Below are 27,914 nucleotides of genomic sequence, written 5' to 3' on the forward strand. Positions count from 1 at the left end.
TCCACAAACACCACTAAGTATTTTAGTAACAAAACTGTTCCATAACTTAACTTGCAAAGCCACAAAGAAATCAAAACACTGCCACACAGTGAAATTACACATTATTTTTTCCCCCCCAAGTAAAATAAAACCATCTACAGTGGCAAGAAATTGGAATTTTGTTTTGTGCATTAATTTGTCATAAAATGTGATCTGGTCTCTCTGAAGTCAAGAGTATTAAACATAATAAGCCTAAGATAACACACACAACACAAATCTGATCTTTAATGTATTTGAGAACAACCATATAAAACTTCATAGTGCTAGTGGAAAAAGTATGTGAACATTTATAAAGTGAAGGTCGTTATATGACTGCACTGTCAAACAGCCCAATACTTCATAGTGTTGATGCCAGCTCATACTTAGAGATACTCATGCGTTTGTTGTGTGTTTTGACCCCCTCCAAACATGAACTGTGATTTCACAATGTGCCATTTCTGAAGGTGCACTGAGCTCTGCATGTTGGCAGCTTGAGGGAAGCGAGGGATGACGATTTGAATTTTTGAGGGCTTCAGTAGTCAGAAATCAATACTCAGAGACTTTGTGGGGTTGGTAATGTTGGGAAGACCAAAAGAGTCCAAAAAGATGAAGGAGGGAAAAATATCTGATGTTACAGCACCCAGGCCTCCCTGGCTCTTTTTCTGGCTGTTCAAGAGATGTTTTGGATTTTACTTTTATGTTTTTAAGAAGCCAGAAATGAACTCAGGCCAAAGATGGCATGCTTAAAATAAAATGGCAAGTGTTCTTAAACTCGTTTTAATACATATTAATAATATATTCTTAATTCTTATGCTGGTAAAGCTTTGGAGTCAACTATGGGAAGGACTGAATTAGATGTTAAACTACAGTATATTTGCAGATCACGCAACAGTCAGTGTACATCACCTGTAACTCTTTGATGTTAATATGGTGGAACCTGCTTGTGAGGACTCACACTTAGAATTTAATCCTCCACTTTAACCTTAAAGTTCCTCTGTGAAACACCAGGTTTTCTGCTGGACTTCTGATTTAGGCTAAAGATATAGATAATGAAAATATCAAAGATATGATCAATTCCACATGCCTGCCTTTATTTAAATGTATGCAATACCAATATGTGTGAGATAAGTCAATGTAGGCAGGTAATATCCACTGATGTATCATTGCAGCTCTAATGTCGACATGGCTTATGGCTTTAAAAGAGAGTTAAAAGTTGAGCTACTTCTCCTGCTGCCTCGGAATAATGTTTTATGAAGCAGAGAAATAGGAGGAGGAGAGGGAGTAAAAACCTGTCTGCTTTTATCCACCTGAACAGCTCCCTCTTCTTTTTAATAGAGGTAGAATGAAGTCATATACAGTATGTGTGTGTTAGTGTGTGTGTGTCTAAAGCTCAGTAAAGTCAGGTGTAAAAGCAGCAATAAAGACGTGGGATTTCTAAGGCATGGAGGCAGGAAGGCTGGGGATTTCACCAGATTGAAAGATGGAGGGAGAACAGGAGAGGAAATTGGGGAGAAAAATTAGATGTGTATGAAGCAGAGAAGGCGAGAGAAGAGGAAGGGTAAGAGCGAGGTGAAGAGGAGGAGGAGGAAAAGCAGGAGGAGGTGGTGGTGGTGGTGAGGTGATGCAGGCTTTCATGCAGGGTGTTGCCCTATTTTTCAGTTCAGCTCCTGTCTGCTTCATGCCTTCCCAAAAAATCTCTGGTTTCCCCAACACAAGCTTTACTGGAGCTTTAACTGCGTCAGAAAACAAAACTGAAGGGGAAAAAGGATTTCACAGCCAATCTCCTGTGTCAGTAAACATGGTACTGGATTGTTATTTGCTTGTACTTGTACTTATTTAAGGTGGTTTCTATTGAACACATCTCAAACCCTTAACGTTACTGAAACTGAAAACGGCAAAAACAGCAACATGTCCTCGCCGCCTGGGATGATGTTGATTTATATGATTTTAAGAAAAGTGAAAAGACAACTTTTATATTAATTAAAACTATAAGTAACAATATCTCCTTCTGTAGAACATCTGTACTCATATTACATGGGTATAGAGAATATGATCATTTTGAGAAGCCTTCATGAAATCCAGTAAGGCAGAGGCTTTCAAACTGCAAGGGGAGATGTGAAGGGTGTGTGGGTGTGTGAACATGACAGGAGAGATGCGAGACAAAGCTACTGTGTAAGGTGTGAGGGGCAGGTGTATGCAGATGCTCCCAAAACAACAGGATGTTAGTATGTGATTTTCTTTTAAGTTCTTTTTCCTTCCTTATCACCAGGTTTAGAAGTATTTTAAATAATTCAGTCAAATCCCGGCAAAGAGGAAAGGCCAACAGCTTGTTCGGCATATGTTTAATGGGGATAACTTGACTAAATTGGAAAACAGTGGACATATTCTGCTTAGTTTAAGGTTTATATTCTATTTGGATTCACTGATAAAAGATTACATGAGTTTAAAGTTTAAAAACAACTAAAACTTGTTATAATGCCTCTTTATGAAACAGCTCCTCTATCCTTTAGTCTAAAAAAGCCTCCTGTGTCTTTAAGCCCCCCTCTCCTCTACTCTGTTCTGATTGGCCATCCTGTGGGAGTCTTTCTGTGGGCCAAACTATGCTCAGTTAGAGCAGCACAGTCCTTTAGCAGTATACACCTTCTGGAGACATATTGACCACTGTACTTGTGGTGGATCAGACAGCGTACGTGTAAGAGCCCAGAACAAAAGGCCCGTTATCAACTTCCACAGTGCCTGTTGAGAATGAAGCAAACTGAGTGAAACCTGGATGTTTGACTAGCAGCCAGCATGTAAACACACGTTCAATTCAACCTCTGGCCTCTGACAATGTGTGTCGGAACACAAAAAGCATAATGACCCCTTTAAGCGTGTTTATGACAGTTGGCATTGTCATGATAGTTGGTTTGAAACAATACGGAAGTCGATTATAAGTGTTTTTATGTGTACATCACTACTGTGCATCATAGTTCATTGTTAGTTGTTGATCTTGTTTAGGGGGCAGGTTCACAGGGTCAGACAATCCCCGAAAAATGGCACAATACCGCGTTTTGAAACAATTACTGTATCACCGACTGGAGACTTCTCCACCCTGTCATCTACAACGAGGGATGGCAGTAGCTCAGGTGATATGGTGAATCTCTGATTCCTGGTTCCTCCTGGCTACTTGTTGAGGTGTCCTTCGACAAGACACCGAAATCCTGTAGTAGAGCCGATATCTAATGACAATCCCCAAGACGATCAATAAATCATTGTTATTATTATTACTACTATTAAAACACACAGGTCATTGAATTACAAACATGCAAACATTTCTTCGTGTTTCTTCTGAGAAAAGCTGAAGGTGATTCAGATACAACCTCTACAGGAGAAGCCAACAGTGCTAGTGCGAGTATTTGTTTGCACAGTTGAAACTATTTACTATAAAATTCCCCACTGTTTCACAAAAATTGATGTGAAGCATTTCTCAGGTTATTAACTCGCAAAAGTTAAACTACAATAAAAATGTGTGCGGGATGAGCAGACGTACAGACATAAACCATGTGTTCTCATTTGAGTGTCTGCAGAGGAGCTGCAGCACTTGGGGATTTAATTTTCTGCTTATTAAAGAGGTGGTGGGCTTTATTTTTCTATATTACATAAGCACTTTCTTTAAATGAACTCAGAACATGAGCTCCGTGTCAGTATTTTCCCATCTGAAGTGAGTTAAGGGTCTCTGCTGAGCTGAAGGATTTATTTATTTCACCATTTGCCTCTTAGTGTTTAAAAGTTTCTGGGTTAGATTATTTAAACCTGACAAAGCCAAAACCTCCAAGCAGTTGTGAGGGTTTACACACATCAATAATGAATATGAGGTCTTAGGTAAAATGCAGCAATTACTTTAAGTATGGTATACGTCATGTGGCAGCATATCCAAAACATCCTCTGTAAGGTACTGTAGACCGAGTATCCCAATTCTTTCGAGCAGGAAATGTCATGTTCTTGTCCTGAGATGTTCCCAAACCAGACGTTAAGACTGACTTCTTATTTTAACACTAAAACTAACACTCAGCTCATTTGAAGCACGCCTGCCTCCCACCATCCCAACACTGGACCGAGTGTGTGTGTGTGTGTGTGTGTGTATCTTGAACTCTGAGACCCGAGCAATTGAGATTGTGTCTGACCCTGGAGAGCCGTAAAGGGGGGCAAGTTTCCCCCAACCTGCTAGGTATAACTCATCCCGTTGTGGCATTTAATCTCAATTGAGCCAAAATGGCCGAAGGCTGCATGACAGTGCAGTGACATTAAGCAGCAGTAATCGGTGAGAAATAGCTCTTCAGAGGCCGATGCTAACGCACACACACAAAATGATAAAGAGAAGCCATAACATTAACACATCCTACAAAGAGCACAGAGTAGATGCAGCTGGAGTGGGGCTCATACTGTAAACATCTATCCATCAGACAAAACTCTGCTATCCAGTTCTCCTCCACTCTTCCTTATGTCGCCCATTTACCAGCTTTTTCCTATTACTTCCTCTTGCAGTTCTCTCTTAAACTCTTTCTTCTACACACTCCAACAAAACACACACCGCCTCTCTCATTAAACAGAACATGCTGGTTTCGTTTCTCCTCTACCAACAGGGGCGGCCCTGCAGCTGCAATCCATCATCTTTACTCGCTAACTAACTTACATACACACACACACACACACACGAACACACACACACACACAACACACACACACACACACACACACACAGCTATTCCATGAACTTTTTCAGCAAACACACACAGTCCTTAATGTAGATGCGCACAAGTACACCCACACCCAGCACACAAATTCATCCTCCCACACACGAGTATAAACACAAAGAAAAATGTAAAAAGAAGAGAAAGCAGCTCAAACACAGGAAGATTTGAACTATTTGTACTTTACGATCTGCTTGTTATATTAATAAAAAGAAGAAAAAAAAAAGAATTGACTAGTTAGCATAAACAACATAAACATGTATTAGGGAGAATTATTATTCCACATCCATGATGGAGAGAGTTGGACCCAGAAGTCGCACATTCCTCACATTTTAATGTTATTCTTCCATGGTGTCAAACATTATTTAAAAAAAACAAAAAAGAAAAGAAAAGAAAAAACATATCCGATATTTAGCTTTAGCATTTGGAAATCAACATGGTCTCCTGAAATGAAACTACAAGTGCTACTTACATAATTGTAAAATGATTTTGCACATATAAATAAAACTCACCATGATGATTAATATCAACTGTTCAACATTCTAGTGATCACCAACAGGTGGCCCAGCTATTTTAGGTGTGTGATGGACTAAAACTGCAAACTGCATGCAAGTTTGTGGATAATAAACCATTTTTGATGCCATCACTGTAATATTTTTGCTTGCATTTTGATATTTGGATTGTGTATTTAGTGTATTTATGGCTGTGCATCCACTTCCAATCTATGTAGAAGGTTCATTTTCCCTATAAAAAAAAACAATAAAGCTGTTAAGTAGATAATTCAGGATCAGATAAAGATCAATTTATTTTTATATATTGGAAATACTGTTCCTACATGAAACCAAACAGTCATTGACCCCGATATAAACTGATATGATAAATCTGTGATAATATCAGTCTCAATGTCCGCCTCAGTCGATAATACTGACACTATCTCTGCTGTGCCTCTGCGGCATTGTTGGGTTCACATCTAAACCGGTCTCTCCCCCTCCTCCCTTTCTGTATCTTATATAACACACTGTATGGATCCACACACAGGGAAGGAAACCTGAAGCCAGAGAGCACCAAACACAGCTTTATCCACAAGAAGTGTGTGTGTGTGTATGAGATATGGATTTTTCCACACACCTGTTGTATTGCAGCGCGATTGTAACAAGGTGCATATTCATCCTCTGATACATTTAATCCATGAGTCGGTGTGGGCGAGAGGCAGAGAAGAAAACACAAACACAACTCTGCTTAAATCAAATCTCCCAAGCACACACCCAAACACACACACACACACATGCAAAGCCACAGTCTCATTAGCTAATTAAAACCAAAATCTGAAATCCCTATTTACTATGTACAGTAGTGCTAGATTTTTTGTGCACACTACATAGGGAGTAATGCAGGATTGAACGGGGAGTGATTTCAGACACAGCCCATGTCATGTAAAAACAGCTACAGGAGAACATTTGACAATAACCTGCTACTCAACAAACTCAACACTCATAAACTCATCAATAGCTGTAGCAGCAACAGCTCAACACTCATCAATGACCATCTCACATCTGCCACAGCCAGATTTGTCAACACTCACATTAGCAACACTAATACACTTAACATGGAAAAACAGCACATCATCTAAGGTTGCTTTCACACTTTAGTTTGCTTTGGTCCAAATCAGTGGATGAGTTTAGAAACTCGGAGCGTTTTCCTTTTGGTTTGGTTTCTTTCACACTGAGAAAAATCCAAGTATCACACTTGGTGTTTGAGAGACACTTCACCTCCTCACGTCTCCACGTTTGTCCTCCATTAATCAGACACCATGTTTCTGGTGGACAAACGAAAGTAATGGGAATCTTCACACCACCCAAGCCCTCAAACTATGTGATTCATAGCGTTTTGCGTCCTGTTTTGGTTCAGCTTGCTTTCTCACCAGGAGGACAGCACCAGAGTTCGCCAAGTGATTTGGATCGATGGGTCTCGATGCGGTTGTTTTAGTGCGCACTCGAGTGCCATTACCGTGTTCACACCAATTTTTGTAAAGTTCCAAAATCAAAATCGAAATTTGATTAATTGCACAGCCCTAATTAATGTTGATTCTGGGAAATCTAACAACAGCTGAGTGACAGTAACAGTTTGTTTGCTAAATATAAAATGTGTGTGTGTGTGTGTGTGTAAAGAGACACTGTGTTACAGTCCACCTACACACTCCTCCCACCACTGCCCAGTGTGTGTGTGTGTGTGTGTGTGTGTGTGTGTGTGTGTGTGTGTGTGTGTGTGTGTGTGTGTGTATGTGTGTGTGTGTGTGATGCATTTACAAACCTACACTGACTCATAAATCCCAGTGTTATAACATACACATTAAAATGTTTTGCTGCATGTGTTTGTGTTTTCAAAGGCGTTAAAAAAGGCTGCCCAAGAGACCAACAGTCCTCCGCTTGGATTGGCTGAGAGGCTGCTGGTGCATTATGGGAACAAAGTGACCAACAGTGAGTGTCATTAGCCCCAAGTTGCCACATTAATGAGGGTGTGTGTGTGTGTGTGTGTGTGTGTGTGTGTGTGTGTACGACAGGTGGTCAGTCAGTAAACAGGTGTTCATCTGCATACTAGTCAACCTGGTTAACATGAGGAACAGTCTGCAGTGTGTGTGTGTGTGTGTCTCACCTGTCTCTGTATCAGTGCCAGTGACTGCTGTCCTTCCTGTATTAGCCGCTCCACAGTTTTTGGATCTTCTACTTTCCTGTTGGCCCTAAAGGCATCACGCACCCGCCGCAGTGCATAGGTCCTGTAACACACACACAAACACACATTTCATCATTCAATGTATTTACAGTGGAAAAAGTAATACCAAGCAGTAAGGAAAAGGAGACAGAAGATAATAAAAACAACAAATATGTGCAGTCGAGGCACAAAAACCCTCTGTGGGATTTATGAAAGTAAACAACCAAACAAGTTTAAACAAACCTGAGCTACACCAGAGGTGGGGTAGTAAAAAAATGCCAGAAAACTGAAAATAAGACAAATTAGTGCAGATAAGATCAAAACAAACCTCAAGGCTACAGAGCAAAAGCAAACAACTGAGGTGGATACAAACCGCAACAAGTCAAGTTACTAACGTTAACACTGAAATAGAACATGTGTGAACTTAACTGACCCTGTGAACCATGAGATGAGCTAAAAACAGCTGTACCTATGTATGTGTTCTTTAAAGAAAGATACTACAAAAACATTAGCGAGATAGATACTTTGAGTGTTTCTCAATAGTTAGTTTAAACCAAACCTAACATGTTCAGATTTGGGCAAACTGACTCATCGACGAGGCGCACAACTGTGTTTTTTAATATTCAGCTTCCAGTTCTAGTTATCAGTTCAAGCTTCTAGTTACTTTCATTTCCACAAATATGCAAGAGAACATACAGAGAACGTGTCTCCATGGGTCTCGGTGCAACATAGGACATACATTTAGGGCAAGTGCAAAACACCACATACAACTCAGAGCTAAATTTGCACGATTGAACACATCATTGATATTAAAAATACTACAATGCAATGCTTTGTTTACTGCAGTGAAGAACTGCCTCAGTGTACCATCGCCAACACAATCATAAACACCAGGACTCGCGCGCCATTTCCTTATAATATAAACACACAGCCTTTCTGGGCAGCAATGACGCTGTGCTGGCTCAGGAGGAAGTTGGATGGCCATGTCCTGCATGTTCAATAAAAACAATGACGCAGCCGTTCTCCATTTCATGCTGGACAGTTTATTAAACTCGCCGTGCCAGTCTCCAGAAGATACTGGGCTCTTAATCTGATTATTTTTCTGATTATTTACCAAGAAACATAACAAATGCACTGAAGTATTTAATTTGTCACAGGCTGCTGCATCTGCATGCACCATGTAACCAAACCAATCCGCAATTTATGAACTATATCCTTAATCAATAATCAGCAGACAAATCAGCATGAGACATTTTTGGTAGCCTTTGGCTGATGTGAAATCCACACACACACACACACACACACACACACACACACTAAAAATGTGAGATGTTATTTCCATATTTAATAAATAAACAGTAATCTAACCGCAGCACAATGCTTATTAAGTAAGTACTAAAATAAGTCAACTTTAACCTCCACTTGCAGCGATATCAATCTGATTCGTCATAACGTCTATTCCACAAACACACACTAAACTTCCATTTCTGTTCTCTTCTGTTTACGGCTTGCAGGGAGAGGGCGAAGAGGTGAAGCAGTGGAGCCGTTCTGTGGTCAGAGCTGGAGGTCAGCGGGGCTCCACGTTATGCTCCTCTGACCAGCACTGATTTGATTTCCTGCAGCTTCTCACCAGAAAACACGAAGCAAAAGCTGTAGAACAGCCAGAGCGAGCTCGGATCAATAAACCAATGTTCACTGAGACGCAAAGTGTGTGTGTGTGTGTGTGTGTGTGTGTGTGTGTGTGTGTGTGTGTGAGTGAGTGTGTGTGTGTGTGTGAGGGAGAGAGATTGGAGTAGTCTACTTTCAGTTGGAGTGTGTGTCGGTTTCCCCTTTTCAACCAACACAAACTTGGTGCTACTTCTGGTTCAGAGTTGGTTCAAACTGCAAAACTCTTGAGAACTGACGGCCACCACACAGTTATGTTATGATGTCACTGTACATCTGTATATGTCTCGGCTTTCAGAGCAACGCTAACCCAGTGTCTCTGTTTCAAGCGCCGTTTCTACACTTGTGATCCCCGGGCAATTGAGCATGATTGGTCCAACACATGCGCTGCAGAATACAGGATGATAATATTTAGCTTTGTCCAACAATTAATAAGATGAACCATTAAACTAGTTTGCAATGTTTAATTAATTAATATTTAAGTATAGTAATGTATCTGTGTGAGATGGAGCTTGGTCAGCACATCAGAGACTAATCTAAATATTTGAAATATTGTGGATTCAGAGGGTGGTGAGCAAGGTTCAGCAGAGAAATTGGACACTTTTTACTACAAATTGAAAATATTTTTCAAAAATCTGCTGCACACAGGGGTTGTTTTGTTTTGCTTGTTAGCCACGAAAATCAGGATGGTGCAGCCCAAGAGATTTCAGAAGCGATGGATCAATGTAGTATCAAGTACGCATAATGATGTGAAAAGGCGCCGACTTTTTTTCTTTGGGCTTTGGGCCCTGGTGTTAAAAAGCAGATCACCAGTTCCTCTGAGTACTTTTACCTCAGGGAAGGTGCCTGGACTAAGGTCCAGGTCCTAAGAAAGAAAAGTATCAGGAACATTGTGTCGTAAAGGCACGATGTTGAACTACAGAAGTGTTCCCTGATGGGTAAACTTTTGTAATTTGCAGTATATTTTCTGTTTCTACATCACCAGAACAGCAGCTGGTGTAAAATCTGAACGTGGGTGTTAGAAATCTGGGCCTCAGTAACCTCAGTATTTCAGTTTTTAGTTTCAGCTGCAGGCCTCGATACAGTCCACAAGATCCAGAATAATAAACCAGTTACATCAAAACAGACACGTTGGAAATGCTGACGTATTTTCTGTCAGGAGTTCCTGAAGTGAAAATGATTATTGGTTTAATTTTCAGCGCTTATTCATGATGGACTCGGGCCTCATTACAGCTGGCAGCTCCTCTGATGTGAGGAAACTACAGCATCGACCTTGGAAAGTTACAGCACTGCCCAGCAAAGCCATTCATCTTCTCCGTCTGCCTTTGTGTCTCGAGTTCATTTAGGATTTAAGACAGAACCAATAAAAGTCTGATGGATCAGATTTACATGCTGTGGTTAAATACGACAAGTGGTACAAGGACATGATGGAGGAGTGATGAGGAAGCAGGTTTAGATCAGTTTGAAATTGACAGAGAGGGGACTACTAGGTCAGGAAGGTTTAGGAAAAGGATGTAAGTAAAGTATGTAAGTAAAAAAGAAAGTATGGAACAAAGGAGGAGGGAGGCAGATAAAAGGACCAAAGAACAGGAAATGACTACAAATGAAACAAATTAAAAAAAATTATAAGAAAAAAAGGATAAGGATGGGAAAAGATACATGAAAATAAACAACTTTATTACAAAAGGTCCTTGAAGAATCACAGAAGAACAAATGACAATTAAAAGAGGAATGTCAAAGAAAAGACAATGAAGGAAATAAACAAGGAGCCAAGTAGAAGAGAAAGGAAGTGAAATTCTGATTCTGAATAACAGGAAGCAAAACATATTGAGAACAAGAGAAAATGGCAGCAAGGAAAACTGATTAGACATAAGTCACAAAACTGATTAAAGGGCACAAAGAACAGAAGAAGAAATGAAGTAGTGATGTGAAAAGCAATATAGAAATAAAGTAAATGACGAAAGCAAAGAAAGAGAAGGAAGAAAACAATGGTAATTAGAAAATGAAGTAATAGTAAAGAAAAGACATAATGCATGAAGGAAGAAGAAGGAAACAACGAAGGACACGAAGGTTTAAACAGAATGGACTAAACAAGGACGGAAGAGATAATGAAAGCTAAAAAGAAGTAAATTAATATGTGAAGATAAAAGGAAGCTGCAAGAAATGGAAGAAGGGAAAGAAGGAGGTAAATATGCAGAAGGGACAGGAGGCAGGGAAATTTAGGTGAAGAAGAATGATGGTATTTGACAGATTGTGGTGAGCAGTGGAGTTAACGAAGCAGCTCGTCATTCAAACGTTTTCTTTTATTTTTTAAATTCAGGCTCTGCAGGACTTAAGACGGGGCCTTCGGGCCCCTCCATCAAACTGATTCATGCAAACCCATCGACTAATGGACTCAGCATAATGAGCCCTGCCGCTAATGAGCAAAACAAAAGACGGAGGAAAAAAACAAAACAAAACAAAAAAACAAACAACAAAGAGATTAGAAAGTGGTGAAAATGATCAACGGGCTGGAAGAAGATGATCGGTCCAGCAGCTCAGTGTCTCCACCGGACATGATGATAGACTGAGGGCAGCGTGAGCAACATCATAAATCACAAGTTTTACAATGTCAGAGTTTTTTTTAAATGTCTCTGCTCACAATAGGACGCGTGCTGTGTGGATTAAACCAAAGACAGTACCATACAAAAGACAAAGGGGTTTCAGATGTTTGATGTCCATCACAGAACACCATCAGGTCAGTGTCTCATTGGTCCCCGTTTCATTATGAAGCCCAAACATAAAGAACTATCTTCAGAGACAAGAATAACAAAAAGTCCTGCAACAGATGGTGCGGCCTCCACTGAGCCCTGAATGTTTGTTTTCCTCCTGCTACTATGGGTGTCCCAAACCAATCTTTAGGATCAGTATCAGATCAGCTACTGCAAAATACAGCGAATCAAAAGCCAATGTTCATTATTCTACTCAGGCAGTCGCAATTAGAGTGTGGAGAAACAACGAAAGCAGCTCTTCTTCTTGCTGTTGCTACTGTCCAGAGCTGCCACCATGCCCATGTCAATATTCCCAGCTGTAGTATTAATTAATACTATGTTAATTAAGTGTTTCCATGTCTGCAGTGCGAGTACTGATCTACTGGAGGGCAAATGGAAAGAACGAATAGCCGCCACTGATCCAGTTAAAACGATGAGCGATGCTGGCGGTGGGTCATATGAGCTGTTCCCTAACACATTAATGTCATTAATTCAATTCACAGCAGACCAAAGTTCCAGTGTTTAAGGGTTAACGTGCTCCTGCAAACTAATGTCTGTGCTAAGCCAAAAACTGTTTTCTGTAGAATCATCAACTAACAGTTACAAAAACAGACCGGTACTGCGAGAGCCGCACCAGAAAGCCTGATTTACAGCAAAGATTTGATTTAAGAGTCAAAAAAGGACCCCAAGCTGCAGACTCAACTACAGAGAACCAATCAGATCAACTTGACTCAAGTGGAAACTGAAACACAAATGACCCGACTGACCAATGTGAAAGAATTTAAACAGAATAGAGCAAAAGCAGATTTTTGTTGCTGATGGAGGTGTCTATGCATGCTATGAAATGTAAGAACTTCTAAAAATCAACTCACTAACACTGTTAAGCTTCCTGGCTCTACACCGTAAAACCTCCATGCTCTCAAAATGTAAAACTTTGTCATTGGCAGATGCTCGAGCCTCATGCAGTTCACTGATCTATCATTGACTGCCTTCTTCTTCTTCTTCTTCTTCTTCTTCTACAGAAGCTGTGTGCTGCTGTCTGCTGGTCCACAGCAACCACTACAGTGTTGGAGAGCAGCAGCCTGAATTAAAGCACGAGTCACATGAGAATAGTCACTCTGATTGTTGCAGACTGTGTACCAGGTGCTAGAAGCAGATTTAATCAACCTTTACGCAAATTTAAGCTTTTTAAAGCTCTTGGCTTAGAGTCTGTGACACGAAAAACACTCCATTAGACAACCCTAACAGTTGTTCCTGAACGCCAGCTCCAAAGAGACACACCCTGCAGAGAAAGGATTTCTGTACTTATGTGTGATGAAAGGCAGGTGTACAAGGCAGCGTCACAGGTTTTAACAGGTTATTTAGTCAAGAGGAAATAATTATTGGAGTACAGTGAACAGTGTACATCTACACCAAAATCTTACTACTGTACATATACAGCAATTTACTGATGTATAACGGAGATGTCATCATTCTGTTCAACAGCGTGATACATTTTCAGCTGTGTCCTGTCAAAATGTCTGCCGTTAAATATTCCTGGCAGTTTAAATCTGGATGTGATTGTGTTTGTTTCAGCATCAGACACTTCAAACCAACAAAACCAATTTATATTGACAGAGTCAAAGAAAGACAGAGATGCTCCTGTGCTTTTTTCTTTTTCTTAAATGTGTGTGTGAGTTTGTCTCGTCACTGAAACTTCAGAGGGAATACTCTCGTATGATCTATTCAAGATGAGGAGGAGGTGATGAGAGGAGGAGAGGACAGCGGAGGAGAGAAAAAGACGGATGAAAGAGAGATTTCCACAATCACTAATTCATCAGACGCTTTTGTCATGTCCTGATGAGTTGACAGGTTTTAAACCACACACACACACAGTGTTCGAGCGAATCCACTGGGGAGAGTTATTTTTAATAAAGAGAAAGAGACATAAAAGAGGACGGGACGAGGCAGAGACACTTTTGACAAAGCAAAAATCGAGATGGGGACAAAGTGAGAGGAAGAATTAAACTCTGCTCACACAAAAGACAAAAACCCTGAGTCAGTTTATTTGTTGTTCTTCTGCAGAGAGATGACCTACTTCTGACATTCTGCTTCCTCCTCCTCCATCTCTTTCCTCCGTTTCCCTCCACCTATGTCTCTTCATCTGTTTCCAAAACACCTGGTGCCCTGCAGGGTCTTAAATTGGGGTTTTAAAGCCAGATCTGGACAATATGTCCAAGTCTTATCCTGTAATAAAATGGTGGGGTTGGTATAAATAAAGTTGCTTATTGTAAACTAAAATGATGATGTATAAGGTTTAAAACAACATGTTCAAAAGTAATGACAGTAATGACTATGTCTCTTGTGCTGAGGGTTTTAAACATGTCTAAAACTAGTCCAGAAGTATGAAGTAAAAGATGTGTTGGAATACGAGCTGTGTGATGTGTTGATTGAACATATAATGTGCTATCATTCATTTTGTTTTGATGTAAATCCCTCTTTACAGTCGTATTTGGTCATTTGGATGATGTTTTCTGTTCACGGAACTGGGGAAATTCCCAACAAGAGAAGAGATGGCTCCACCTAACCAAGACAAAACAAGGCATTTGTCTCTAAACAAGGAGCTTCTTCTGTCACGCGGTAGGAAAAGTCTGACACAGGGTGTGTGTGCTGCAGAGTCTGCAGACAACAGCTGCTGTTGCAACTTCGAATTGCAGATGTGGACCAAACATACACAGTCAAGAAACAGGGGTTGTGTAATCTGGATATAAGATAATGAAAGGTCCAAAGTTGTTTATTTAGAGTACAATTTGATTCTGAGCAGTCGCTGGCATAGTAGTCCAAAATCTTTATTTTAAAAAACAAAGAGAAAAATAAACTTAATAATATTTCCACATAAACAACAAACATTTGTCTTCACCAAAATCTGCGTTTGTAGAATTATCCACAAATTCCAATATATAGTTCAGGCAATTAGTGGATAACTATGGTGGGAAAACCTGTGCAGCCTGTCTGTTCCAGCTGCAAGAGGACAAATGGTCCTGAAAGGACGTGCATTACATGTAAAAAGTAAGTGATTACTTACAAATATAACTGTAGTTATAGTATCAAGACTTTTCAAGGTGTTGAAGACACTGGATTTATAACAAGTGTTTCGATTTGTCTAAATCTATCTTTACAATCAGCTCAGCTGCTCCTCTGCCTGCATTATTCACGACCACCTCTAGTCACGTGGACGTGTGCTCCCCTCGTTCGCTAATGAATGACACGGGTTCTCTTAGACTGGTAGCTGCAGACAGTTTATAGTGATCCATAAGCCAGAGTCTGGTCCTGAACAAGAAGTGAAACAAACTACAGACGCACGACGAGATTTCAACAGGATGTTTCTGAATATCTTTCTAGACAAAGTAAGAGTCATAGACTCAGCTAAGTAGCTTTGGAATGAGACGCTGTGTGTGTTAGAGTCCGAATGTGCACGGCAGTAACAGATAAACCTTAACATAAAATGTAATCTGCTTTTAGGTTTGTGGTTTTCAGTGTGGTCTACGTCTCTGGTGACTTTCATTTCATGGCTCTTGTTTTAAATCCATCTAATTTTTGTTAGGTCCTTCAGGGCGTCTGTTCAGATTGTTTAATCCTTCTACATTTCTGTCCTCCAATAAATCCACCCTACAGCTACATTTTTCTCTCTTTCGATTACAGAAAAGTTTGATTATCCTCTCCACCACTTCCCCCTTTTATTGTACTCAACATTGCAACATCGAAACAAGTTTTCTACGTTCATAAAACCCCCCAAACAGGCCGGATTTGTGTTTAAATTTCATTTCTGTGTTTATGTTCCGTCTCCTCTTACTATCAGCTGCTGCACTGATCTAATTTTCCTGCAGAGAATCATGAATGTTTCATTGCAACTCAGATTATTTCCACATCCCCCCGCCTCGTGCAAATTTAGCCAAACTCTCCTCGCAGGAAGTGCCATGAGCGCCTACATCAGCTGTTATTGTAGTCAGAAAGAGAGAGAGAGACAACAAAATACAGCCTGCAGCAACGTCTGGCATATTCAGGTCACTCCAACAACAACCCTGTACTGCTATCGCATCCCAAACTGCAGCTTATGAAGGGAAACCCACACCAACAAAACAATAATAAAATAGCATTAAAGAAGACTAATAGTGGAGGATCCTTAATCTTGAATTCAGTGTCTTCAAGAGACAGAAATCAAAACAAATCTAAAGTGGAGCACGGATGCATGTTGCACACACATCCACCTCTAAACCACTCATTAGACAGAGCTCCAGTATATATCTGTGAAGATGATCCTTCATCAGCAGCCTGTATCTCTGTAATAGAGCTGTGACGTATAATGTTTTATTCCTAATATGAAGCAGACCAGTGTTGTTTTGCTCGTCTCTGAGCAGGTGGGGGGAATTTTATTATTATTTTACTCTGTGTGGACCGGCAGCGGGAGGAGGCCGATTCTCATCTGGAGGCTCAATAATTCAACACAGTGGCGGTCCACATGAAGGCTCGTCTCTGATGTCCGTGCAGAGCTCTGTGTGTTGTGACAGCTGAAGACACTACACACAGACAGACTTCACGAAGCACAGCAAAATACCCTCAACACCACAACGATGACAACAGTGGCTCCTGCAGGTTGAGTTATGAAGGAAGGAGTAAGTATCACTGAGATTTGAAGCCTCAATATTTGATACACTGGATTTTCAGCCACCAGAGCAGAATCTGTATCAATAAAGTGAGTTTTAAAGATATATGTTGATATTTCACACAAAGATGGAGGCCTCTAAAACCCACAGTCAGGTCCAATAGCTCATCAAACAGTATCAGGGGCCATGTCAAGGTCAATATCGACCAGTTATGAGGAATGGGTTAAAAAAAAAAAATGAACAGGTGCAGCTTCATCAGAATAACTTCCATATTAATCCAGTATCAGCGTGAAGCTCTTCAAATATATTAGCCACAACAGCAGCTGCTGCATTGATTTGCAGAATGAATGCAGAGTGTGTCACAGTCAGTTAGGCAGAACAGATTGAGTCCTGATGGGATCTGAGCAGCAGGAGGCTGCAGACAAATTCAGGTCAGTGGTCAGGTACAAACTAGGCCACAGTCTCTGAACCACTGCAGCAGACTCTCTAATAGGTCCTCTGACTTCTCTGTCTAACACTGCGCCACAGATCCAGGAAGTAACTCACATACTATCAACACATTAACACAAAACCTTCTCAGTGTGTTGCAATAAGCTGCAATAATAAAAATAACCACAACGAATCGCTCAGGATAAGAACAGATTAGTCCTTAAGGTAGCTACAGTAAAACCTCAGCAACAGTGTAAAGGATGCCAATACATGACCTGAGCTTTCTCTGATTAATAAAAAGACAAAAGATTGTTGAAATTAACACCAGTACCTTTACAACAGGTTTTTTTTCCCCACACATTGCTCTACACACTGAGCATTGATGGAAAATAATTAGTGAATAAGTACATTTACTCAGTTACTGTGTTTAAGTGCTTTTCTGAGTATTCTCATTTTATTATAGTCTGGGCTCCTTGTCACAAGTTGGAGAAGCTTCTTAATAGTTTTAGTTTAACCAAGACTTGTTAAATCTGGCACAACAAGAGATATCATATCATAGAATATACACTTATCATTAACATGTTGGTCAGCTACACAATATCCTACATAATATCTTCAGTATATACGCTAATTCTGAAATAAATTATTCAGTTGACGTCTTCAGTGAGATGTGAACCACCAATCTCTACATTACAACTTATGTCAAACTACTGTGCATCTATCTTGTACAGTACTGAACTATAATGTGAAACTATTTTGACTGAGACCAAAAACATGACAAAAACATGTTAACCACCACATTTCCTTTACATTAAGAAAGTAAGACTTGGTCTACGTAGAAGGCCTAGCTGCAGCTGTGGTGTACTGCGTTCAGGGACAGTTCAGATCATCAATTTTCAAAACTGCCAAAATAAATAAATAAACTCCCAAAATAAATAAATAAGTGAAGGTCTACATGACATTTGTACAAATTGCAGTGAATTGTGACGATACAGTGGGACGCTCCAGTCATCAGTGCACATGCTCTAAAGTATTAGATAAATATGAGATCCTTTATTTTATAACAGGATTAAAGACAACATTACTTTAACAAAATAATTTGTCAAATGACATTAGTGCACAGAGAGCATGTGCACTGATGACTGGAGCAATAGTGTAGTAATCTATTAACTGTCCAATGAAGATTTTACTCATCCCCTAAAACCAAACCGAACATGCTCCATTGTGTTTGTATTGTCTCTACAGGTGTTTATGGTCCCTGGTCAATGAGGATTCTTATAAGATACTACATAGGATTCATCAGTGAAAATATATATAAATGACAGGTTTCAGGGTAAAAAAAAAAAGTATTTGTTTAGTTAAATGAAAGAAAAAACGAGGCAAAGAGTAAAATATTTGGTGAATGCACAGTGTTAAATTGACCTTTTAGTTTTAAGTAATGTTATCAGTACTTCTTTCACCACTAATGCTGAGCTTATTAAACAAAGCTAATAACTAATGTTAAATAAAATACAATCATAGAAAAATACAAAAGCAATTTATAATCTTAAATCTCGTACAATTTATATAAATAGAAAAGTTATATTGCTACTAAAGGGGAAAAAAACCCGCAATGGTCCTTTAGCTGTATTTCCACAGCCACTGAGAACTAACTACAGGACCGCTAAAGTGACTGAAACCCAACACATTCCTAAAGATAAAACGTTACCTCGCTGACTGAACACAGACCACACAGAGTAAGAACATGACAGTTTTAATACTTGATGATTTGATTTACGTACAGGATTTGAGTGTCACCGCTCTCGACACTTAATCTGTCAGGCGGCTAATGTAAACACAACCGTTAGCCGCTGCGTTAGCGTCTTTACAGCCGCTGACACTCAGTTTAAACCAGCAGCAACACTCAAAACAATCAGATATAATCTCCTACCTGTAGTTGTACGATGGAAACTTCTTGCTCTCTTTCAGCATCATCCTGTACAGAGAGATCACCTGTGATCCGGTGGACGCCGCCATCATGTTGATACCAACGCTGCTCCGCGACTGTTTGACTTAAGGACCCTCAACAGCGAGTGTCCAAACAGCGCCTGTTTATAAAAACACTTTGAATACTTTTATTTGACGTTTCTCCGTTTTTTGCGTTTATTTGTTCACATTCACACCCATATGTACAAGCGATGATATTATAAAAAGTCGTCACAAAAACATCCCGTCGACTTTATAATCAGTTATAATCAATCAGGGACACAGGCGCGTCTCTGCCTGCTTAACAGCCACCCAACGCTGGAAAGTGACAGGGGGTGAGTTAGCTATGCTGGTTTTAAACTTCTAAAAAATACAAAGTAAAACATTAATACTATGATTTAATGAATGAACTATACTGTGAGGTTGTAGCGCCTGACTCCAGGACACATCCTGGCAACATGTCGGGCTTTAAAGTGCTGCATATCCCTCCAAACATGCCCTTGGGTCAGCATGTTAGCTGCTCTGCTACAAACACACCTGACAGACAAAAGTGCTGCTATGGGGTTAGCTTCTTCTAAAGTGTTCTCTTTTAGTTTAGATGTAAGGCTAACGACGCCCCAAGGTGTCTTTTAAGTACTTGGAAGTTATCATATAGCCATGTGGTGTTGGTGTTAGTGTGTGGGGGAGCCCGGATGACCTTTCTGCTAGTTTATCTAATCAGGCAATAGACCCTGACCATTTCATCATGACTGTCAGGAATTACACCAAGTCTTAGCCCAGATCCATCAGATCAGGGCAAAGCAATTTCCACCTGAGATTAATAAATCTGTTTCAATATCAAATTGGAGTAAGATGAGAAAAAGAAAAACATAGGCAGAGCAGCAAATGTAATATTACAATTCCTTTTTATCTCTGTTAAAAGTCACACTAAAGCACGATAATATAATATGTATACTCGTGTCCACTTGTGAGTAATGTATTTAAAGCGTTTAAAAATAGAGACTGATTTACGAGCATGAGATTGGTAACTGGATCTATTTTACTGAACTGGCTTAGTGGAAACAGGCCTTTGGGCCTGTGACATGAGCTGCTATAAGAAGAGATTGTTCATATGATTTAAGTCAACCACAAAGAGAAGCAACGTGAGTTTGAGTAAGGAACTGAAAAGACTGAAAAGAGTGGCTGTGACTGGGTCCTGACTGGGTCCTGTTCCCATACATATAGCTTGAAATAAAGAAAGAGATAACCACTAACTGAAAGTTAAGGCAGGGATGAGTTTTGAGTTTCGATTTAGATGTTGCTACAGTCAGACTTTTGTTGAGTCCGGTTCCTCTCAAGGTTTCTTCCTGTTGCCTTCTCAGGGAGTTTTTCCTTGCCACCGTCGCCCTCGGCTTGCTCATCAGGGACAATCTAATTATTATGATTCATACACATTCACTGTTCATGTAAACTTCCATAGTTTCTTTGGTTGTGTAAAGCTGCTTTGTCAATTGTAAAAAGTACTATACAAATAAAATTGAATTGAATTGTTGCTGTCTGCATAATGGAAAGTTTTATATCTGTGATACTTAAAGTTTTTGGGTGTTTTCACAATATATTTATGGGTATTTAAATCTGTAGCTATAAGGACAAGTGACAGCAACATGTAAATACATTTCATCTTTACTAAAGTCTTTTAAATACACAGATCAGGTGGTATTGATATTGATGTTGTGGTGGAGTGGTCAGCGTGTAGCACTCTACTTCTGTAGTAATTTTTGTTTCTACCAGTCATACAAGTCATCTGACCATGACCATGATTACTAGAAATATGATCCAAATGTATTTTAATGTCGAGGGGTGCTATCAAAGCCCTGTGTTTGTGCGTATGGTGTGAGAGAGAGAGTGTGTGTGTGTGTGTGTGTGTGTATACAGTATGCTCTTTAGGAATGGATGTGTGAAAGGTCAGAGACACATCCTGTTTGTTGATGTCCTGCTGTGTTTTAGTGTAAAGGTCAGTTGAAGTGTGTGTGTGTGTGCGCGTGCGTGCGTGCGTGCGTGCGTGTGTGTGTGTGAGATGCAGACATTGTGTTTATGTTGTGTCTGTCACCATTCAGGTACATGCTGATGTGAAGCATAGTGTTTTGTGCCTAGTTGTATTTTTGTGTGTGTGTGTTGTTGAAAATTCAATGTCAGCTGTTCTGCTCCAGTGAGGTGTTGTACATGAGGACATCTGTCTTCATGTCCGTGCTTCCCAAACCCTCAGGCCCCCTTGTCCTGCTTGTTTTCCAGCTATCCCTGCCCCACCCTCTGCTGATTAGCTGTATCTTCCAGCTTCTGATTGACTGAACACACCTGATCCAGGTAATCAGCAGTGGGTAGTGCGAGGATAGCTGGAGGACAAGCAGGGCAGTGAGGCCTGAGGACCGGGTTTGGCAACCACTGCTTTAAGAGGACCAGTCTGAGTTTGACTTTGAATGTGGACCAGGGATACACAATTGTGACTTTTTCTCCATACTGGATTTGATATCAATTATCTAATAAAAGTATAATAAAAATGTAAAAGCTTGGTAGTAGTATTATTTAATAAAAAATCAGTAGTTATTAGTTATAGTAACTACAAAGTAATAACAAGGTAATAGATTAGATCATTGTAATTACAAAGTGATAACTACATAAGGGTGTGGCAGTACTATTGTTTTCACAGCTGGAAAATTTGTAGTTACAGTTTAATAACCATCTATAAGCTTGTTATTAACAATGTATGTAATGGATAATATTAAAAAACAGGATTAATAAACTTAAATTGCTGTTTTGCATACTAAGCATTTCTTTCCCCTCTTTTAAGCTTTTCTTTTCTTTTCTTTTTGTCACCACAGTGAATCGTTTTCTCATCACAGATGGTTGGAGGACAGAAACACAATACTCAAATAAAAGTTTAAGCACTTAATCTAAAACTTACTTAAAGTACAAAAAGTACTCCAATAAGAAAACAATATTGAATTTTCATGCAGTTAAAATTTTCATCACAAAGAAAATATAAAAACATCAGTTTTCTACACATTTGGTGTGAAACAAAAACAGCAGCTGGTGAAGGTGGAGCTGATTTTAACCACTTCACATACTGACAGGTGTTTTAACCACAATGATACAGCATTTATTAGTTGATTACAGTTTTCTGCCAAAAGTAACTAGTAAACTATCTTAACCTTCAAAATAAATGGCGGGGAGTAAAAGTAAAAGCACCATACAATGGAAATACCCCAGTAGAATACAAATACCTCAAACTGGATTTCAGCACAGAATAAATTAGCTCTCCTGCTTAAAATGCAGCAGACTTTAAAAACAGTTTGGTTGTAAAGCTCATTCCTTTCCTATTAGAAAATGGATCATGTCAGTGAGGGTCCTCACAACGATACAAGTAGCAGAGTCTGTGTCCCTGCAGAGCCGGCTGACTGATGGACGGATCTGCAGCAGCGACAGATCAATAAAGGGGGATTTCCCTCAGTCCCGGCTGACTGGACGAACTCTGTCTTGTTCATCTGAGCTTTCAGTCTGAATCCTGCAAATCAACTGACGCTGCTGTCAGTGTTCACACCGAGCTACTAAGCGCCTTTTATCCCCCCTCAATCCAGCGTCACATCAGCTTTATCGACATCAAATTATCAAACTCTCACTGTGGTCATGCTGAAATCAGCTCGGTGGTTTTTAACAAGTTTGTCAGACACTGCCCTCATTAAAGTGGCCACTAAGTTTTTACTATTGCACAATGCGTGAAATGTAAAAATGTGAGAATCACTAAGTGAAGTTACTACATAAACAAAAAAAGTTTGTTTTCAGTCAGAGTAACATGGAGGAGACCTCTGTGATCTTGTTATAGATGCTCCGTAGAGAAACAGAGAAGACGTCCCAGAGGAGACGTTTACTGCTGCTCTTCTGCTGCTCATAGGCTTAAATTGTGATATTTGTTTCAGCCTCACTAGTTTCCTTTTTCATCTACTGCAGAGTTCTGGTGTGTTTCTGTTAAAATTCTCTAGGACTTATGACTCAATGATGACAGAAGTCATCACTGAGACCTAACATACAAATGGCTCCTTTTTTTTTCTCTCTCTCTCCTTTTGGGCAGAAAATGAGCAATACAAGAGCTGATGTGGAGCAAAGTGTGTGTCCACATACAAAGAATATTACTCATTACTCATTACTTCAGTACACCTAATTATGCCATTTATGAGGATTATAATGTTCAGACGTTATCTTGCAATGTTTGTTATCTTTTACCAGACAAAGCACGGGAAAAAATTAGATTCTTGATTATCAAATCGATGCATAGTTTAAACTAAAATGCCCTTGTTACTTCCCTCAGGAGGTAGAGTTTACTAATGACATCATCAGTCAGGAACTACTCAGCTTTGGGCAGCATGTCCTTGTGAAGGTATAAAAATTTTGTAAAGGAATATTCTGTAGATCTTTAGTGAACTTCTGTGCTGGGAAAGTTGCGCAGAGTGGAGAAAGTTCCTGAGCGCTGGACAAACCCCACGTTGTGTTGACATGAGTTTGATATGTTTGCTGCTAGTTTCTCACTGTGAATCACCACTGTGAGCTGCAGATTGAGTTTTCTGTCTCTGTCTCCTTTCTGCCTGGTGGATCAAGGCCCCCCGACGTTCCGACCATTGATTGCTTCCGCCCGTGTTCAGACCTGCGGAAGAATCCATCTGGGAGCCTTCAGCCCGTGACCCGAACCTGATCGCTTCAAATCCATCCACCCATTCATCCGACTCTGCATCCACACATCCATCTTCTCTCTTCCAGTCCTCCAGCTTGTCCTCCGCTCCAGATCAGCAAACTCTTCTGCATCGTTAGTTCCACAGACTGAAGTAGGTGGACAGATATGTGTTTGAGGAGGCAATAGAGTGTGTGTTGTTGGACATCATATTGATCCATGTAATCCCTCTGCATTTTCTAGATTCTTTACTTCATGTGCTCTGTGTGTGAGTGTGTGCACACTTCAGGAGCTGGCACATGCTAATGTCTCCTGCAATATTCATTCCAGTCCTGGACAGATCTAAGCTATAAGAAGGAACACATTTAGGTGTTATCAAAACTTGTAGCAGGGAGATCAGCACTGGTGAGGCGTTCAGGGACATGACAGAGCATATGAGAAACAAAGGGACACAGCAACAGGTCAACAAATGATAGAAGTCAATTATTAGTGATTTAAAACGATGTGATACAGAACTAGTTTTACATTTTTCTGAACAGTAAGCATTAAGTTGAACAGTATTTAGATTTATTTCTGAATTAATATTTCCTGGCTCTGTCTTAAAGACACGTTAACACCAGGATTTCAGCTTTATTCTCTGGGCTCCCATAGACTGATGAAACTGAAGTCAGCACAGCAGATGTAGACAAATTCAACTCCTGCTTTAATTAGCGGAAAAATGTAAATAAAGTCAAAATGAGGCTTTGATGCAGTTGGAGGGAAGCTGGACAAAGTCCAGATCAGCAGCTACAGCAACTGGACTGGAGGCAACATCTGTGCTGATGATTCCTGGTGTTTACTGTGACAAAGTTAGGGTCCTGCACAGGGTCAGGGACAACTGACTAACATCTGTAGAAATAAATGCATGGCATCAGGATTATGGAGCAGGTTGTCGTTTGCACTGTTTAAATATAGGTTCTGATTTTACAATGAAAAAACACCAAATAATGACAACGAGTGTTAAGAATGGACTGAGGCAGCACATTCTCCTTTTTTTACGTTTTCTTTTCTATAGACTTCATGTTTTTATTCTCTGATTTACTCCTGCACTTGTCTGATAGTCAAAGCTTTAAATTAAATTTAGTGTCTTACAGTTTTTTGACAGCGCACTCCTCAGTTTAAAGACAATGTAGCAGCCAATCCTGATATATTTGGATGTTCTGTGTCTTGGCCAGGAGCTGTAAAAACAGTGTGTGTGTGTGTGGAATGAAATTCAGCTGTCTGTCGAATCCTCCCTCATCTTGTAATGAAACACACACACAAAGATATACTGGTAGTGATCTCTGCCCATAGTTTAAATTAACGGAGCTGCCTCAGTGATAGAGGGATGGAGAGAGGAGATGGGATGAGAACTGTGGCCATCATTAGCTTTCATTAATAACACTGGGAGCATCCATTTCGAGCTCTGTCCCTCCGCCTTCGCCTGTAATTACTATCCATCGTAGAATTCACCCAGGGAGACATCACCGTCCACTGCAGCCTCATGTTTGACTTGATGTTTGCTGGACTACTGCTGTTTATTCCTCCCAGCAGTGTGTGTGTGTGTGTGTGTGTGTGTGTGTGTGTGTGTGTGTGTGTGTGTGTGTGTGTGTGTGTGTGTGTGTGTGTGTGTGTGTGTGTGTGTGTGTGTGTGTGTGTGTGTCTGTGTGTGTGTGTGTGTCTGTGTGTGTACCATTAAAATGCTCCTCTTGCAAACAGTGGACACGTGTTGTCAGGATGGTGTATGTGCTGATCTGAATATATTACTGCACAGGATGAGGACTGTGGACACTTTCTGTCATTGCTGCCATCAACACCACGTCAGGAAAGGACAGCAAGTGAAATCTGATTTAATGTTTGCATGGGCACATTGAGAGGAGTCAGCTGAGGTGACTTGGGCATCTGTTTCAGATGCCCCCGGGACGCTTCCCTGGGGAGGTGTTCCGAGAGGACCCAGGACACGTTGCAGGGACTATGTCTCTCGACTGGCCTGGGAACGCCTTGGCGCTCCCCCGAAAGAGCTGGAGGAGGTTTCTGGGAAGAAGAAAGTCTGGGCATTCCTACTTAGACTGCTGCCCCCACAACCCGCCCCCGGAAAAGTGGAAGAAGATGGAAGGGTGGATGGGCACATATTGTGCAAGAGAACCCTAACCCTTCATTTCCAGTTGTCCCTCACTTTTTTCTCAGTTTTTTTTTTGGAAAAGACTGAACTAAAACAGTAAAGTTGTGTTTGCACACTAACCAATGAGCTGGTCTCTCTATTAAGACCTTGGCACACTAAGCTGATGGTTGACTGTCGGTGAGTGCCTGTGGCCATAGTTTTTGTAGTCTGTAGCTGTAAGTAGATTTAAAATGGCTGTAGTGAACATGGCACTGGTGTGAAAATGGAAAACAAATGCTGCCAAGTGCTGCTTTGTCTACAGTTTGTTTCTCTGCAGTCCTCTGTCTTAATAAAGGGAATGCCGACTCCCACCACCTGCTGGTGTAGAGAGTTTTTCCTAGTGCCACTGCCGAAGATGACGTAATAGTCAGTGTAAGGCATCTTGGTGTGTCAGCTTTGTGACGCTAAAGTGTGCTGCAGATCGAGCTGATAATTCTCTCAGTGAATTACAATGATTACAGCAGCTTTAAGGATTTAATCTAATTGCCACACAGAAAACTTTTGTTTCCCAGATATTCATATAGTAAAGAGACAATAAGCACATAAAGGGGACTAATGGGGGGCCTTGGGGCTTAATTTTGCCTCAGGGCTGAGGTTAATCTCACTTTGCAACAAACTGCAGTCACCTGCACCAGTCAGAGTTAAAGTTAGGCTGTGATCAGACCCACTAATCTGAAATAAAGTATTGGCACAAAAGCCCAGCAGTGCATTATGTTTTACTGCCCGATTCTGATTTCATTAGTGCTTCATTTGAATAATTAAACACTAAAAACCGACCTGAGGTTAAATTTGTGTATCTTCAGACTTAAAGCCAAGGTGATTAGCAGGCTGCATTACATTTGCATTAGTGTATGTTGTGTCTCTTGGCTTTCTTCCTGGTGCTGCTGTGTTAAAGCAGCAGCAGCAGTGCTTTGTGTCCGCTGTCCAAACTGATCAGTCAGCCTTTTCACCACACCGAGCGTCTGAATGTGGAAAGACTTTACAGGGCAATTTTCTACACACGTATCAGGGCAGTAAAAACACTCCGAGATGCTGGGTGTCTTCTCAGTTTAGAGAAAAGAGAGGTTCTGGGTGGAGACGGGACAATTTGTGCACTCAGCAGTGCCGTACCTGAACTCTACAGCCATTAGTATCCATGTGGTTGTGAGGGAGTTGCTTCTGTTACTTGGCTTGTTTATATTTATTTAAATATAGTCGACTAACTCTCGTTATATCACAATATGGCAACAAAAACTAACCATTATCACCTTCATAAAGGAAGATTTACTGCAGAACTGCATTCGTTTTAGCTGTGTGTATCTTATCAAGTGATGACTGAGTGCATGTTTTGCAAAGATTTACCTTAAATGAAACTAGTTAAAAACTCCAGTCTAAATATAAAGTAAAATTTGTGATTGTCCGCATTTTTTTAGGGAGATAAAAAGCTGACTTTCTCTGCATTTCTTTACTTTTTTATAAGTAAAGAAAGGCTGCAAGTGATCACAGGCGTCTGCTGTTTAGGTTTGCAGTTATTCTGGGTTTCTGGTAACAAATAGTATTAACTTTAATTCATTCAAGGTAAGAGAAGAGATTAAAAAGCCATTGGAAAGTGCAATGATGAGGAATGTTTTCAGCAAAATCCATCAACTCCAAATGGAAATTGATCCCACTAGTTTGCTTCACCATCTGCTGCATGTGCAGCCTGGAACACACACTTCACCAGCAGGTGTGTTTTCTCATTCAAACTTCATCACTCACCTTCAGTTATTCTTTCTAGAGATGACAAGACTGCAGCTCTCTGCTCACTCTTTTTTTTTCTTTCTTCACCTTCTCTGTCCACGGTGTCTCGCTGTCTCCAAGTTGATAGAAACTCAGTCGCTCAGATGAACTTTGTGTCCTTCAGGTCTCTGACTCGGCTCTGAGTTTCCCAGAAGGCAGATTTTCTTGTGTGGAACCTTAATCACCCTGTGCCGGTGTTCTTGGTGGGGTTGTAAATGAGGTCGGACCCCCGGTGTAACTGCATTAGCACAGAGAAAGCCTCCTGCCTGGACCTTGTTAATGACAAGTACTCTGCTCTGAAGAGAATTTTTCTCTCACATTAGAGAGGTCTTACCCTTTTTTCTTATTACCGCTGCTTTGACTCACTCA

General features: G+C 40.4%; 3 protein-coding genes across 4 annotated transcripts in view; all 3 read right to left on the reverse strand.

Moving 5' to 3' along the window:
• LOC113163592 (LYR motif-containing protein 4B) overlaps nucleotides 1-18,996 on the reverse strand; it is a 34,596-nt gene extending 15,600 nt beyond the window's left edge. The window contains exons 1-2 of the mRNA XM_026362350.1: nucleotides 18,875-18,996; nucleotides 7,401-7,521 (exon numbers count right to left, since the gene is read on the reverse strand). Of these exons, the coding sequence (XP_026218135.1) occupies nucleotides 7,401-7,521; nucleotides 18,875-18,963 (210 nt within the window). The 5' untranslated portion in view covers nucleotides 18,964-18,996. The remainder of the gene's footprint in view (nucleotides 1-7,400; nucleotides 7,522-18,874) is intronic.
• LOC113163505 overlaps nucleotides 1-27,914 on the reverse strand; it is a 1,294,879-nt gene that overhangs the window by 542,469 nt on the left and 724,496 nt on the right. The window lies entirely within an intron of this gene.
• The window catches only part of LOC113163500 (NACHT, LRR and PYD domains-containing protein 12-like), a 664,684-nt gene that overhangs the window by 418,219 nt on the left and 218,551 nt on the right, over nucleotides 1-27,914 (reverse strand). The gene's annotated exons all lie outside the window — the stretch shown is intronic.

The sequence above is a fragment of the Anabas testudineus genome, chromosome 2 (assembly GCF_900324465.2).
Source record: "Anabas testudineus chromosome 2, fAnaTes1.2, whole genome shotgun sequence".
Classification (NCBI taxonomy): domain Eukaryota; kingdom Metazoa; phylum Chordata; class Actinopteri; order Anabantiformes; family Anabantidae; genus Anabas; species Anabas testudineus.